Here is a 16678-nt window from a genome sequence, read left to right as displayed (position 1 = left end):
AAGTTTCTTATATAATACATCTACTAAAAGACAGAACATATTACTTTACAAACTGTATTGTAAATAAATCATATGAAAATGTTCAATAATATTACTGATATTAATAAAAAAAATGTGAATAAATATAAATTCACACATATTTACACAAGTAAATAAATAGACTCAATTATGGTCTAATACTCTGCAGAAATCTGAGTGCGCAGATTCCATGTGGGCCTACTCATCACATACCTGAAGTAGCCTAGAGAAATAAAGTGTTTTGTTCATTTACAAAGGCGCAAAGTTTTATTTTGGGTAGAGTAGCCTATACACAAATACACAAACCCTTGCCTTTTTGTATCTGTACAACAAAAACAGATGTTTCATATAATGAAAGTAATAGTGGAGCCAAGCTTTGTGCGCTTGTGATGAGGTTTTACTGGAACAAGCCTCCTTGAGACTATGAAATAATTTGTATGCAGAATAAGATATGTTGCTTAAATTTCAGTAAAGAAATAATAATAATTAAATAAATCTGTGGTGTATCTGATGCTTAAATCAATGCACCCTAGTTAAATTTGCATATTGCATGGGATTTGAAGATGGGATTGATATCTATTTCAAGAGTTCCCACTTAGATATGCTTGGCGTTTGAAGCAGGTTTGGCATGCTGTCCCAGGAGAGAACCCTGAGCTCGGAGATATTTGAGCCCAGGGCTCCCGCCCGGTCAATAAGCATATCAGGAGATCTAAGATCGGGTAGGTCTCGAGAGCTCCCCCTTTAGAAAGGGAGGAAAAGGAGGAGATGGGGTGGAAGGGGGGATTCTTCCAAACGAAGATAGAGCAGTAGGAAGAAAATGATCCATTTATAGTAAACTAGGTTCACTCTGATTGAATTATTACTGATTACAGATGAGCAGCCAGTCGTGCTCAATCATATCACGTGCTCCTCTCGAAATTAGTTTATGAAACTTCACTTAGCAGAGACACAATTATGCGTAAATGTAACCATTTTCACAAATGTGACCAAGTGTAAACAGGCGGTAAAAGAATGTAAGGATTTTTGGTTATGCTTACCTCCTCCAGCTGGTTCTCGTAAGCCTTAAAAAAATTTAAAAGGAAGAGAGTAATAAGAATTAATATACATATTTTAATCCAGAAATTCAAGTTTGTAAAACAATACACCACCAACACTTTCCTAGTAAAGATATTTCTAAAATATGTAGCATATTTTCTGTCATAAAAAAGTAAATAAGTAATAAAAAAGTTAACCAGCACATAGCTACACTGTAAAGCAATGCTTAATGGTATTCTCTTCTTCACACACTAAAAGAAACAGGTTAAAACCAGAAACCTTGATTTTTTATTTTCATGCTTTTAAGTGTACTGAAGTCATTTGAAATGATTTTATTGACATTATTGGTGTTTTTCTGACATATTTGTTTACAAAACGTAGGGGAATTTTTTATAGCCTGCATGATTTAAGAGCCTTTACAGTGAATGTGTTCAGAATGTCCACCATTTTGATGACACAAAAAATTGATTGTGTCAGTGCTCATATGTTTACCCCTATTACACCAAGATTGAGAATGACCCTAGGAGTTTTAGTGTCTTTGTACACTAGTGTTTTCATCACTAAACTAATGAACTAAAAGCAGAGTCAAGCAATGGTGGTGTTATTTTAAATCTGATCATTTTTACCAACGTTTTTGGTCTGTTTAGGTTTTATATCTCACCTCCTGAAGACCACCAAACTTTTCCTGAATAACCAGAAGGGCGGCATTCTTTTCAGAGAGCTGCTTCTGCAGTCTGATCACATCTACATTATCTTTTATAATAAGTCTGTAAAGAAAAACAAAACAAATATCACACACACTGTGTTGATGCCATTGAGCAGTATTTGTTGGCTGAATTAAATAATATCTTGAAGGCAGGTGCTTGATCAAGCCAAACAAAACAGAGACAGAAGTAATTGTCAACCTGACGTTTCAGCTGACCTGATGAAGACCTTGTAGGTCGAAACGTTGTCTAATCAAATTGTTTTTTGAGAGCTAAAGTGGCAGTGTGCCGATTCTTCTTACTTCTGAATTAAAATAATGACCACAAATGTTGAATGTGACCAGAATCAGCACATGTACTGTTCATTTGACTGTAGTTGATAAACCTACCTGTGTCCGTCCACTTGTTGTTTGCGCAGGTCTTTAACGATACCTTCGATTTCTCTCTCTTTGTCTCTGAGTGTTTCTCTTAGTGACTGAGCAGTCAGCTCCAGCTCTGCCACTCTGCCTTGCTGGCTTTCTATGATGGTGGATCTGCTGGGAGAGAAAACGTGCAAGAAAATGGTAAAAGCCAGATTCAGGTAATGAGCAAGCAAGCTAATTAGTTGGTTTGGGGATGAATATGTGATTTAAACAGCAAATTAATAACACCGAAGCTGACCTACCATATGGATATGGATCATCAAGACGTATATGGATCAAACAAGTATATAGTAAAGAAAAAATAAATAAAATACTTGCAAAGTCTTTTGTGGGTGAAAGCATATCTACATGCCTGAAGTGTCTATGAATACCGGAGTGCCATGAGCAGATATAATTCAAAGAAGATATCATGATAAATCATAAGAAGTTATATTAAATGCTTTTAATCTTTGTTTTTATTTAGTGTAACTCTAAGCAACTATTTGTGAATATTTCTTTCTTTATATGTATGTAGCATAGCACTATACTGTGTTTTGCAATTATGCAGACATATAAAACAACCAACAAACCTGAGTAATGCAAGTCTGTTCATATGAAGGAGAAAGAGACAGAAAGATCGAGGGCAATAAATAGACATATTCTTTGCTTTTTTATTTAAGCATGATCCCAGAAGGCACACAATGTCATAAGATGTTAATATTAGGTTAGATTTAGGTCGTGACGTCAGGTGACCAAAATTCAATGTCTAGTTAGCGTCTAAGGACAACATTATTTTGATGTCCATTAATGACGTCAAGAGACGTTGATATTTGGTTGATTTTAAGTTGTGTTGGAAAGTGACCAAAATCCAACGCCGAGCCAACATCTTCAACCAACATCATACTGATGTGAAATACTGACATTTATTCGTCAGGTATGGCAACCAAAAGCCAACATCTGATAGACGTCATAGTGGTAATGTCCACACAACCTCAAACTGTAACATCAATTGACGTTGATATTTGGTTGATTTTAGGTCGGACGTTGGACATTAACATTGGCTTGATGTTGGGTTCTGACGTCAACCCGATTTTCAATTGCAAACTAAATGCAACATGCCCATGGCATTGGGGTACAACGTCAATCTGATGTCATGTTGACGTCCTGTGCCTGCTGGGATTGTATAATGATGCTTAAAATATCCTTAATATATCCTTAGCATTACTTTTAACAACTGACAATTAGCCACAAAAACAGAAATGCAGTTCTTTGGTTGTTGTTAAAATAATACAGCATTATCACATTCATATCATATCATATCATATCATATCATATAATATCATATCATATCATATCACATTCATATCATATCATATCATATCATATCATATATCAAAAATATTCAATATGTATTTAGAGACTAATTCCTTTAGACCTATCAGTGTAGTTTTTCAATCTATCATCCATATTATGTTAAACACACATCCACAGGTCAACTTACAATCGGTCCATCTCTCCTCTGGTGTCGTCCAGTGAACTGATGCCACAGCGGGCAGGAGCAGTTTGGGCAGCTCGTCTGACCCCTCCATCCCCATCGACACCTCGCCCTGAAACAAAGAAATATTTAAATAAATATTCAAAATACAAAAAATAAATAAACATAAATCAAACCAATATATTACCATGGTGTATGTCCAAAAACACCCTAATATTATAAATCTCCAATGTAGGCATATCACGATAATCAATATATCAACTTATCACATAATACATGAACATAACCTCAATACTGTTTGGTGATACAATCACCAGGGTAATTTTTTGCTATCTCTGATCAAAAGTTTGTAAAAACAATCTATGGATTAATGCGGAATGATAGTAAACTAAAAACTTAAAACATGAAAGTTTTATTTAAGGTTTGCTTAAACAACTATTTAAGGTTTACTATGCAAATCCATTTAGAAACACTTGTTTGGAAAACAAAGCAAGTCTCTCATATAATATATCTAATAAAAACATATATTACTTTACAAACTGTATTGAAAATAAATCATATAAACATTTGAATATTATTCAATAATATTACTGAGATTAATTTAAAAGAACTTTATAAATTAATAAGTAAATAAATAGACTGAATGAACAAAAAAAAAAATCTGTGAAATTTCGCAGATTTCTGCGCACACAGTTTTTTGGGAGCTTAGAATTGCTCATCGCCGTTTTTACATTAAAATGAATTAAAAATCTAATACCACCACTGCTTCTAATAGTAATTTAAACATGAAATATTAGTAGACTGAGCAACCTCTCTCATCTCTAATTTCTGTTAAAGGTGTCAGCGAGCTCATGGAACTACATTAGAAACAATGTTTACTGACAGCTGAAGAGAAAGTATAATTTTCTTAATTCTGCTGACTGTTTGGAAGAAGTTGTCTAAATTTGACATTAAACCAGAGTTATAAGTGACCTTTGATTTAGACTTTTGATTTATTTGGATAGCAGAATAAATAAGCTTTCCATCAGCATTTGGTTTATTAGGACAGGACAATATTTGGCAAAGATATTTGAAAATCTGAAATTTAAAAATGAGAAAAAACCTTTAAAACCTTTTTAACCTTTAAAGTTGTCTAAATTAAGATTTCAGCAATGCATATTACTGATCAAAAATGTTGTTTGGATATATTCACAGCAGGAAATTTACAGAATATCTCCCTAGAACATTATCTGTATTTAATATTCTAATTATTTTTGATATAAAAGAAAAATCAATCATTTTGACCGATACAATCTAAGGGTCACAAATCATCTCTGTTTCAAAGCTGCAGCACACGTCCATAAAAGTCACAGTCCAAAATGAAATATTCTCAAATAACGTTACAGAATTTAAATAACCTTAAGAATCAAAATTATTTGTCCCTTGAAAGTGTTTATGCCTACTTGCAAGACTATGCTTTTCAGTGGTATAAATGGTCTTAAAATGACAATAATATCCCTTGTCAGAACATATGAATAATAAAATTTATAATATTAAATAAAAAATATTTATTATAGGTTAGACCTACCATGTTGAAAACAAAACAGTAATTTCATAGTAGTAAAACTTTTTTGGTAAGTGACTCCTTACCTGTTCGTGGCCTGATATGTGTTCTGACGCCCAGATCTAAGATGTGTTGCTTGGCTAAATTAAGTTTACTCTGCAGCGCCCCCTTCTGACTCTCTAGGGTCGCTACACGAGCCTCTAGCTCTTCAATAGTGTCCTCCAGCTCTCCATCCCGACCCGAAGCAGAAGATCCATGCTTTAACCGCAACAGTTTAGTTGACAACCTAAAGAGTCAAGACAAAGGCACTTAAGGATTTGTTACACAAACCAATAATAATAAAAAAACAAGTGGCAATTAGGTTTAAATATCCCAGCATCCAGGTTATATGAATCTACAGGATTGTTTGCTCACACTGCCATTGAAATGAATGAAAAATTTGAATATATATTTTTAAGTTGGTGTGTGTTACCTGCGTAGTTTTTGCTCTTGTGTGCGGCTGTGTTGTTTGAGAAGTGTGTTTTCCTCCTGTAGTCGGTGACACTGGTCCTCCAGCTGATCGCGTGGTACTCTGAATAATCGCTGACGATCTGTATAAAGACGGAGAGACTTACAAAACCGTAATATTGTAAATGTTTTCTAAAAATTGGGCAGAATAAAATTACATTTGTGATATACAGTATAAGAATATATCCACTGTAAAAATCGATTAGTTACTTTTCTTTTAAAAAGTGAGTAAACATGTTGCCTTAAAAGTGACAAGGGGACTTTACTTAAAAAAGTGGAAATTTTAAGCTGACTTAATTTTTATAATTAAAGTTAGCTAATTGCTTTTTTTACACTGTAGAGCTTTGAAATTTGAATATTTAAGAAGTTTGTATGTATTAGCAACACCTAAACTAAAGTAAAGAAATGATAATATATTATGCTATACAGTATATGTTAAGATGACATTTAACACATTTTGAGTTTTTATTTCCACTTTATTTCTTGTTTAATGCATTTTTTTTATAAATAACTAAACAACAGTATTAAAATACATATTAAAACCATTACAATTTTGTATAAAATAAAGCATTTTCAGTTGTTATTTAAAAAAAAAAGTAAAATAATCTGAAATTACAATTTAATTCTGATTGTGAACAGCTCTGGTGGGAACCATAGCTAGCCAGTAAATGCTGACTTAAAAGAATTTGATAAGATATTTTAAATCTTTTAACTGCATTTGTCTTTGCTAAACAAAGGCAAAGTCTTTGCAATAAAATATTTGTAATTAAATTTATATTTCTCTTTTGAGAAAGAAGTATTTCTGTTTTGATCACGAGCAATCTAGCCTTTGCTTAGCTCTTTTGTTAGCCTTGCAACATTTTGAAGTGTATGTTGGATCCAGTCCACAACCCATTGAGGTATTTACTGACCACAACCCACTTGTTTTTCTTCAGCAAATGTGTAACAAAAATCAGAGACTGATGCGGTGGGCTCTCATTTGTCAAAGTTTTAATTTACAAATTAAGTACAAGTGTAACGAATGTGGCAGATTACCATTCATCCGTCCACCAGAGGGAGCTCTCTCCCGAATATTGACTGGGTACTTCCTCGGTGGTACTTCCTGGTAGCCACCATATATAAGCACACTGTTTATGTCTGTTCTTTGCGAAGTATTGCCAGTTCCACTGCCTTACCAAGCGTTTTCCTACTGTTGTGTTTGCTATAGTGTTATGACCTTTTTGCCTGCTTTTTGACTACTGTTTTTTGGATTTTGGACTCTGCCTTGTTTGCTATTTTCGGACTGCCTCTTTGTTTGCTTGACTCAGCCTGGTTAGGATTACGATTCTGCCTTTGTTTGATGTTTGCTGTTTACTTAATAAACCTCCAGCGTTTGGATTCAATCAGCCTCCATGTCTTCACCTACGGCTCCCTCACAGAATACTTCGCCTAACATCAATCCAGCGGAGGTTTCTCAGATACAAGCAGCTTTCAACTATCAAAGCGAAGTTCTATCTGGATATCAGGAACAGCTGATGCATCTAAGGGATGCCAACGACCGTCTCACCCAGTACATCCATTCTCTCCCTGCTCCTCAAAGCTCACCGGTAAGACTGGCATTACCTGATAAATTTGATGGTTCACCAGAACTTTATCGTGGCTTCATTCGTCAGTGTAAAGTCTTTTTCACTAGTCAGCCTGAAACATATACTCATGATACAAAGAAATGCGCTGTAATGATGTCCTTATTAACCGGACGAGCTTTAGACTGGGCATCAGCTGTTTGGGAGAATGATTTCCTTGTACAGTCTTCGTTTGACCATTTTATTTCCCAACTCAATGAAGTTTTTGGTTATCCTGAAGGAGGACAAGACATTTCTGAACAATTGCTAGATCTCAAACAAGGAAATCGCACTGCTGCAGATTATGCTATTGACTTCCGAACACTAGCTGCACAAAGCGGTTGGAATGATGTGGCTCTCAAGGCTGTATTCAAACGAGGACTGAATGCACAATTACAAGCTGAATTAGCATGCAAAGCAGTTGATTTGTCTTTTAATGAGTTAATCACTCTAGCCATTAAAATCGACAATTTGATGCGCAACACTCCGCGCTCACGCCGGGTTTTACCGATCAAGTCTGAACCTGCCATGACAAGTCATGATGCCCCTGAGCCTATGCAGATAGCATCTACCCGCCTTTCCTCAAATGAGAGAGAACGACGGCAGCGGGAAAATCTATGTTACTACTGTGGAGGTGAAAATCACCAAAATGCTACCTGCCCTCTCAAGACCAAGAAGAGCCATGTTCCTCAATATCATGTGACTACCATTGAAGTTCCCCATCGCCGTAATTTTCTTTTGGAGTGCAGAATTGAACTTGATACTGCTGTTCAATATATTTCAGCATTAGTCGACTCAGGATCGGTGGTTAACATCATCAGTCAAGAACTCACGGACAAACTCAAGATTCCCACAACTCCCTGTGTCCCAGTAATCAACATAACAACGATAGACAATGGCCCTATCGGTTCTGGAATTACTGCTACCACTGCACCCATGTCTCTCCATATTGGACTGTTTCACAAAGAAACTATCACCTTCTATGTGGTCCCTTCATGCAAGTACCAAATGATATTGGGTCACCCTTGGTTGGCTGTTCATGATCCAGTCATTTCATGGACCCACGGTGAACTCACTCAGTGGTCAACTTATTGTATTAACAATTGCCTTACAAAAACGCTGTCATTTCCCTGCCTTTCCACCAGCATTGAAAGCTCTGAAACTGAAGCATGTCCGACTCTCCCAGCTATCTATCACCAATTTGCAGATGTCTTCAGCAAGTCCAAGGCCACACAACTTCCCCCTCATCGACCCGGTGACTGCGCTATTGAACTACTTCCTAACATGTCCCCTCCAAAGAGCAAAGTGTACCCTCTCTCTCGTCCTGAGACCCAAGCTATGGAAAATTACATAGAGGAGGCGCTAGCATCTGGTTTTATTCGACCCTCTACATCACCAGCAGCTGCTGGATTCTTCTTTGTAGAAAAGAAGGATGGTGGGCTCCGCCCTTGCATCGATTATCGGGGGCTAAACAGTGTCACAGTTAAGTACAGATATCCATTACCTTTAGTTCCATCTGCATTGGAACAGCTAAGAGAGGCACACATCTACTCCAAACTTGACCTCAGGAGTGCATATAACTTAATTCGAATCCGAGAAGGGGATGAGTGGAAAACAGCCTTCCTGACCACTAGGGGGCACTACGAATATCTTGTTATGCCGTATGGACTAGCTAACTCACCAGCGGTATTCCAATCATTTATTAATGAGATTTTCCATGATCTGTTGAATAAATGCGTCATCACCTATATTGATGACATCCTGATCTACTCTCCCAATCTGGATCAACACATCAAGGATGTCAAGACAGTCCTCACACACCTACAACTTCATCAACTCTACGCCAAGCTTGAGAAATGCGAGTTCCACGTCTATAAAACATCGTTTCTGGGTTACATTGTTAGTCATAAGGGAGTGGAGATGGACAAATCGAAAATCCAAGCAGTCACAGAATGGCCTCTTCCAAAGACAGTAAAGGAACTCCAACGATTTCTTGGATTTGCCAACTTTTATCGCCGGTTCATTCGTAATTATAGTTCCATTGCCGCTCCCCTTACTTCCCTCCTTAAAGGCAAACCTGGTAAACTTGTGTGGAATCCATCCGCTGTTAAGGCTTTTGAAAACCTAAAAACTAGCTTTACCACAGCACCTATCCTAAAACATCCGGACCCTGAATTACCCTTTGTTGTAGAAGTGGATGCTTCTGACTGTGGAATAGGGGCCATACTCTCTCAACGACATGGCAGTCCTGGCAAATTACACCCATGTGCATTCTTCTCACGAAAACTGACAACAGCAGAAAGGAATTATGATGTGGGTAACAAAGAACTTCTTTCAATGAAGGCAGCATTGGAAGAGTGGCGCCACTGGCTCGAGGGAGCCGTCCACCCATTCCAGATCATTACTGATCATAAGAATCTGGAATATATCAAGGGAGCCAAAAGAATTAATCCCAGGCAGGCCCGTTGGTCATTGTTTTTTACACGCTTCAATTTCTCTGTCACTTACCGTCCAGGCAGTAAAAATCTCAAAGCAGATGCTCTCTCTCGCAGATATGAAACTGATTCAACCCATCAACCCAACGTTCCCATCCTTCCATCAACAGTAGTTATTGCTCAAATAAGTTGGGACCTCATGGAGGAAATACAACGAGCACAACAAAATGAACCAACCCCACCTGAATGCCCACCTAACCGTCAATATGTTCCTCTAACCCTCAGGAATCGCACTCTCCAATGGGTACATACCTCAATAGGCTCAGGACACCCAGGAATTCATCGAACCATGACTCTAGTAAGGAATGCATTCTGGTGGCCTTCCGTGAACAAGGATGTTACCAACTTTGTCAAATCTTGTACTATTTGTGCCCAAACCAAGACCCCTCGTGAACTTCCCACCGGCCTATTACAACCCCTTCCCATTCCACACCGTCCATGGTCGCATCTGTCTATTGACTTTATTACAGACTTGCCTCCATCCAATGGTTTCACGACTATTCTGGTTATTGTAGACAGATTCTCAAAAGCATGCAGATTGATTCCATTGAAAGGACTACCCACTGCCATGGAAACAGCAATAGAACTCTTTCAACATGTCTTCCGAACCTTTGGAATCCCGGAGGACATAGTATCTGACCGGGGTCCCCAATTCACATCAAAGGTGTGGAAAGCCTTTTGTAAACACCTGGACATTAATGTCAGTTTAACTTCGGGCTACCATCCAGAGTCAAATGGTCAAGTAGAAAGAGTCAATCAGGAAATTGGTCGTTACCTCAGGTCTTACTGCAGCAGAGAACAGAATAAATGGAGTGAATTCCTCCCTTGGGCGGAATATGCTCAGAATTCCCTCACCCACTCATCCACAGGTCTCACCCCTTTTCAGTGTGTATTAGGCTACCAACCTCCCATGTTCCCATGGTCAGGAGAACCTTCAATGGTGCCATCGGTGGATGACTGGATTAAGCGTAGTGAACAGGTGTGGGACAGCGCTCATGTGAGGCTTCAGAGAGCAATCCGTGCTCAGCGGATTCAAGCAGATCGCAGGAGACATCCCCACCCCAACTATCAACCTGGCCAGAGAGTCTGGCTTGCCACCCGAGATCTCCGTCTACGCCTACCATGCAGGAAGCTCACGCCAAGGTATGTTGGACCTTTTAAAATTCTTAAACGAATTAATGAAGTTACATACCGTTTAGAGCTTCCTGCTAACTATCGTATATCTCCTTCCTTTCATGTCTCCCTCCTGAAACCGGTCCACCCTGCATCTGACCCCGGCCCCTCGAGTCCTGAGCCTCCTCCACCTTTGGAGATTGATGGCACACCTGCTTACTCAGTTAATGAGATCCTAGACTCCCGCCGTAGAAGGGGACAGTTGCAATATCTGGTGGACTGGGAGGGCTATGGACCTGAGGAGAGATCTTGGGTGGTCTCCAAGGATATACTGGACCCGTCATTGATACAAGAATTTCACCAACAACATCCTGATCGCCCTGCACCACGTCCAAGGGGTAGACCTATGAGAAGAACACCAGGAGGTGTTCGTAGAGGGGGGGATTCTGTAACGAATGTGGCAGATTACCATTCATCCGTCCACCAGAGGGAGCTCTCTCCCGAATATTGACTGGGTACTTCCTCGGTGGTACTTCCTGGTAGCCACCATATATAAGCACACTGTTTATGTCTGTTCTTTGCGAAGTATTGCCAGTTCCACTGCCTTACCAAGCGTTTTCCTACTGTTGTGTTTGCTATAGTGTTATGACCTTTTTGCCTGCTTTTTGACTACTGCTTTTTGGATTTTGGACTCTGCCTTGTTTGCTATTTTCGGACTGCCTCTTTGTTTGCTTGACTCAGCCTGGTTAGGATTACGATTCTGCCTTTGTTTGATGTTTGCTGTTTACTTAATAAACCTCCAGCGTTTGGATTCAATCAGCCTCCATGTCTTCACCTACGGCTCCCTCACAACAAGAAAGGTACTGACAATATAATAGCAGATTCATTGTCTAGATCGGATTTGTAAACTTGTAACCATGTTTACACTTATGTATGGGGGTGTTACAACCCTATGTTGGTCTTGTCTCGTCTGTCTTTTCTGTTTTGCTTAGAACACATCTAATTGGCCACTTCCAGCTTGCTTGTTCCTGATTGGCCTACAGTGTTTTAAAAAGCCATGACACTACTTCCTTGGCAGCCATCTTGTTTTTGGTCCCTTGCTTTGTGTTTGTTGATACTTTTGTATGTGGTATAGGCCAGAGTTATATGTGTTAAGTCTGATTATTGATATTTGTGATTACTTTTTGTGTTAGTGTTTGTTTTGTTTATGATACTTTGTTCCACTGGCTTGTTTGACCTTTGTTGCCTGCTGACATTGATTTTTGGATTGTCCTTTAAATATGATTGCCTGTTTTGTAAATAGTTTGTAAATAGTATATATATTGGGATAGTAAGGAGTTTGACGCCATTTTCTTTGTAAAACCTTTTTGACCTCTGTTTTTTTGTGTTAGGTAGTTAGGGTAGTGAATTGTACTTTCTTTTCTTTTATTTTTGATCAGGTAAGTTAGAGCTCAAATTCAAACCCCAATAAATCTTTGACTTCACTTTCGTTGTCTTGTCTTTCATGTTGTGCACCATCCCTAGACGGTGCGTAACAAGATCGCTAGAGAACACACTCTATCATTCACACTACTACACACACTGTAAAACCCAAAAAGTTAAGGTAACTCAAACCATTTGAGGAAACCGATTGCAACAAACCATTTTAGTTCAAAAACTAATCCAAGTGAGTACTGTGAACTTGATCCATTTGAGTAAATGAAGCAATCTGAGTACAGTAAACAGTAAAACCCAATAAATGAAGATAACTCAAACCAACTGAGTACTGTAAAACTCAATAAGTTAAGTCAACTCAAACCGTTGGAGGAACCCAATTGCAACAAACCATTTGAGTAAAAAAAAACTAATCTATATGAGTACTGTGAACTTACTCCATTTAAGTTGAAGTAATGAGGTATTTAATTAACTCATTACCTTCAAAACTGAGTTCAAAACTCTTTTCAAATGAGTAGAATTAGGTTTCAGTAAATTTTGAGTTAACTACACTCATTTCATTCAATAAAGTTGACTGTTGGGTTTTACAATGCATACCTGCCATCGTACTGAACTATATATCCCATTATGCACCTCACTTACACACCGGTTCCAGATCACTTCCTGATTACACACACAGCTGAAGCTCATAAGGACTAATTACATGGACTACGTTTAGACACACACACACACCTCTGGGCTAAGTCATGTAGTAAGCATTCTAAGCATCATCCTAGTTTTCCCTTCCATGTTGTTAACCCTTGTTTGTTTGTTTGTTTGTTTACATTGTTTTGCTGCATGCCTTGACTATTTGCCTGTGATATTGACCATTCTCTGGATTTCCTGCATGCTCCCGTCTATTCCTGTGACCTTTCCTGTCTGACAACTCTTAAATAAAACTGCAACTTTGTATCTAATCCTTGTTGTCACCACCAACTCATTACAATTTTTTTTAGTTTGGCTACGAAAAAAATCCAAAATATATTTTCCCGGCTACAGAACAAACCAATATTGTCCACTGACTTGATTAATTAACCTATTTAATCATTTAAATCACACTTTAAGGTGAATATTAGTATCTTACAAAATGACTTGTAATTCATTAAAACTATTATTTAAAAAAATGTGTTGGACAAAAGTTCTCTCCATTAAACACTTTTTAAAAACACTTAAAAAAACTATTAATTTAAGGACAAATAAATTTGCATTTGACTGCATATTTATAATAAGAAATATAAATAAGGTTTGGCTAATTTAGTGTTTACAATCGGGACACATTTGCTGACACACATCTTTACCTTTTATCTTGAGCACCTGTGGTTGTCTTCTCCAGCTTCTGGTGTCATGGTCTGTGTCTGAAATAAAGCACATCTTCAACAGATCTCCTCATTTAACTATGCATTTGATTGAAACTATCCTTGTCAGTTCTATACACACACCTGCGAGAAGAGTTATCAGTCCTGCTCTCAAGCCCACATCCCTCACCGGGAGATCACCTGCTGTCTCATCCACCGCCAGTGACATTATGACAACAGCTCCAACTAATCACTGCCTTAATGAAGCAAAGGATTCAGGAAGTAATGTCAATAGAAAGACAATATTATGGGATTTTTCATCACACAGATAATGAATGAACAATTTATTTTCTAAATGAATTAACAGATAATAAATTAAATTCCACCCATACCTGCAAATTAACAATACGTAAAATATAATATTTCAAATTTGAAGCCAACCCATTCATTCATTTTCTTTTCGGCTTAGTCCCTAATTAATTTGGGGTGTCCACAGCGGAATGAACCGCCAACTTATCCAGCACATGTTTTACGTAATGGATGCCCTTCCAGCTGCAACCCATGACTGGGAAAGAAGCCAGCCCATGATTCTCCAATACTTTTTAGCCCTCCTGTGAAATGATTTATTCTTCTTCAAATATTTCTCAAGTGCCATTTAATTAAGAGTGTTTGCTATGAATTTAAACATTGTACAAAAAAATTGTCATAATATTTACTAGTTAAAACTTATTAAACTAGTTAATTTGTAAAATACTAATATTCAGCTTAAAGTGTGGTTAAAAGGCTTAACTAGGTTAATTTTGTTAACTAGACAAAGATTACTTGCGATAAATTAATGTGTGTGTGTGTATATATATATATATATATATATATATAGAGTAAGCTGAAAGAAAAAGAATGAATAATATAATATAATATAATATAATATAATATAATATAATATAATATAATATAATATAATATAATATAATATAATGTCTTTCTATCAAACATTTTACGCACACATACAATGCTCAGTACATACATACAAGCTACAATCTGTCATCCGTTCCAAAATAGCTGCAGAATTTTTCCAAACCACTCTATAATAGATTATAACAAGGGTTGGGAACCAGTGGGGGCATATATATATTTAATTTTTTTTATTTTGTGTTTTTATTTTTTTCTACTATAAATAATACAGGTTAAAAAAACTTTATTTATATCCATGCACAACTAAACAAAGAATATAGAAATATGAAGCATCGCATGTTGATTTATTTATAGGATTTTTTTCTTTATGCCATCAACACTCATACATGTTGTTTAAATGCATGAGGTTACAATAAAAACATAAGTGATGTGCCCTTTACTGGTGTAGCAATTCAAGTTTAGCCACAATGACGCCCACATGTACTAGTTAAAATGTCCTCTTATTGTAAACTGAGTTCTTATTCATTTTGCTGTAAAAACAAATTACAATAAAAATGGTATTCTCAATATTAAATGGATTTCTAGTGACAGTTATAATTTGTTAAATGTAAATTACTATTGAAGGCACATGCATAAGCAGAAATCGAGGAATAAAGCAAGTATTTGCTTTATATGCGAACTTGAAAAAATGCCACAATCTAGTAAAACATAAATCATATTTTTATTCCAATAATGAAAGGCTATTAATGAATATTGCACTTTTGTATAGTTAAATGGCCCTGCATGGGGTTGACAACTGCTGTTTTTAACAGTTGAAACAACAACAAAGTAACAGGCAGAAACAACAAGCTGAAATGGACAAAAATGTCAATAAGGTCACTAAAAGGGTTAATATGTCATCATCAGCTATCTAAAACTATATTTAAAAACACTCAAATTATTTTATACATACAACTTTCCTGACCTCAAATTAATTGACAGACTGCATCAAATACTTCAACAGCCTAGTAGTTGTTAAAATGAATGTCACATTTCAACAGAAGGAAAAGTTTACAAATGGTGATGTCCTTTAATAACAGAAAACATTATCTGCTATCACAGTGATACTAATGCAGATGGAAACAGTGACATGCATGACACTGCATATAAAAAGAATAAATGGTAAGACTTTACAATAAGGCTGTATTAGTTAATGCATTTACTAATATGAACAAAGAACACAGTATTTATTAATCTTTAATGAAGGTTAGTTAATAGTAATGAAGTTAGTTTATGTTAACTCAGAGCATTGTCTGGTGTTAACAAGAAAGAATAATGCATTAGTAAATGTTGAACTATGATTAATAAATGCTGTAAAAGTATTGCTCATTATTAGTTCATTTTGGTCAATACATTAACTAAGATTAATTAATGAAACCTTATAGTAAAGTGTGACTGAATAAACTATATAAAGTCACATACCTGTACAACAGCGTGTCTTGTGCAAAGCATTGAGCTTTAGCATTGAGTGTTACTCCATCTCTCAGTTTCTCAGTCATTTATATTCAGCAGGTCTGTTCAGTCATCATGCCTTCCTGCTGCACTGCTGTCTTTCTCATACTCAGCTCATCATCAGAAACATGAACATTGGTTTATGGTCTGATTATTAGTTTCTCTCTTTCTTGGAAAGACGCTGCTTCATCAATCCGGCTTTAATCTGCTTAATCTCTCCCTGCTCCTCCTCCACTCTTGTGTTCCTGCCTCTATCAGTTACAAATCCATATGCAAGTATTTAAATTGTTCCTCAAGAGCAAAAAACTTAAAATGACTACAAATGAGCAGCATATGGTTGGAAAAATCATGTCTGACGTGATTGGCTGTAGTTATAGTAACACATAATCTGATTGGCTGTTGTGCTTGTAGTAAAGACATCAACAGGAGGTCAATGAAGAAAATCAGATTAGGATGAAAGGAAGCTTTAGTGTGTGAGTTTGTGTGTGTGTGTGTGCACACGTGCATGCATGCATACATACTACACTGTACAATGAGATGAAGACATGTTTTTGTTACTTTAATGTATTTTAATAGGTTTATCAGGGGGCCGTAC

General features: G+C 36.9%; 1 protein-coding gene across 1 annotated transcript in view; it reads right to left on the bottom strand.

Annotated features, from left to right (window-relative positions):
• The window catches only part of rpgrip1 (RPGR interacting protein 1), a 38333-nt gene extending 24424 nt beyond the window's left edge, over window positions 1–13909 (bottom strand). The window contains exons 1-9 of the mRNA XM_056450118.1: window positions 13825–13909; window positions 13684–13740; window positions 5669–5786; window positions 5283–5482; window positions 3660–3765; window positions 2749–2763; window positions 2147–2290; window positions 1715–1820; window positions 1056–1079 (exon numbers count right to left, since the gene is read on the bottom strand). Coding sequence (XP_056306093.1) covers window positions 1056–1079; window positions 1715–1820; window positions 2147–2290; window positions 2749–2763; window positions 3660–3765; window positions 5283–5482; window positions 5669–5786; window positions 13684–13740; window positions 13825–13909 — 855 coding nt within the window. The remainder of the gene's footprint in view (window positions 1–1055; window positions 1080–1714; window positions 1821–2146; window positions 2291–2748; window positions 2764–3659; window positions 3766–5282; window positions 5483–5668; window positions 5787–13683; window positions 13741–13824) is intronic.
• Between the last annotated feature and the right edge of the window lie 2769 nt (window positions 13910–16678).

The sequence above is a fragment of the Danio aesculapii genome, chromosome 24 (genome assembly GCF_903798145.1).
Source record: "Danio aesculapii chromosome 24, fDanAes4.1, whole genome shotgun sequence".
NCBI classification, from domain to species: domain Eukaryota; kingdom Metazoa; phylum Chordata; class Actinopteri; order Cypriniformes; family Danionidae; genus Danio; species Danio aesculapii.
The sequence above is the reverse complement of the archived record's forward strand: the minus strand, read 5'-3'. Positions and strand labels throughout refer to the sequence as shown.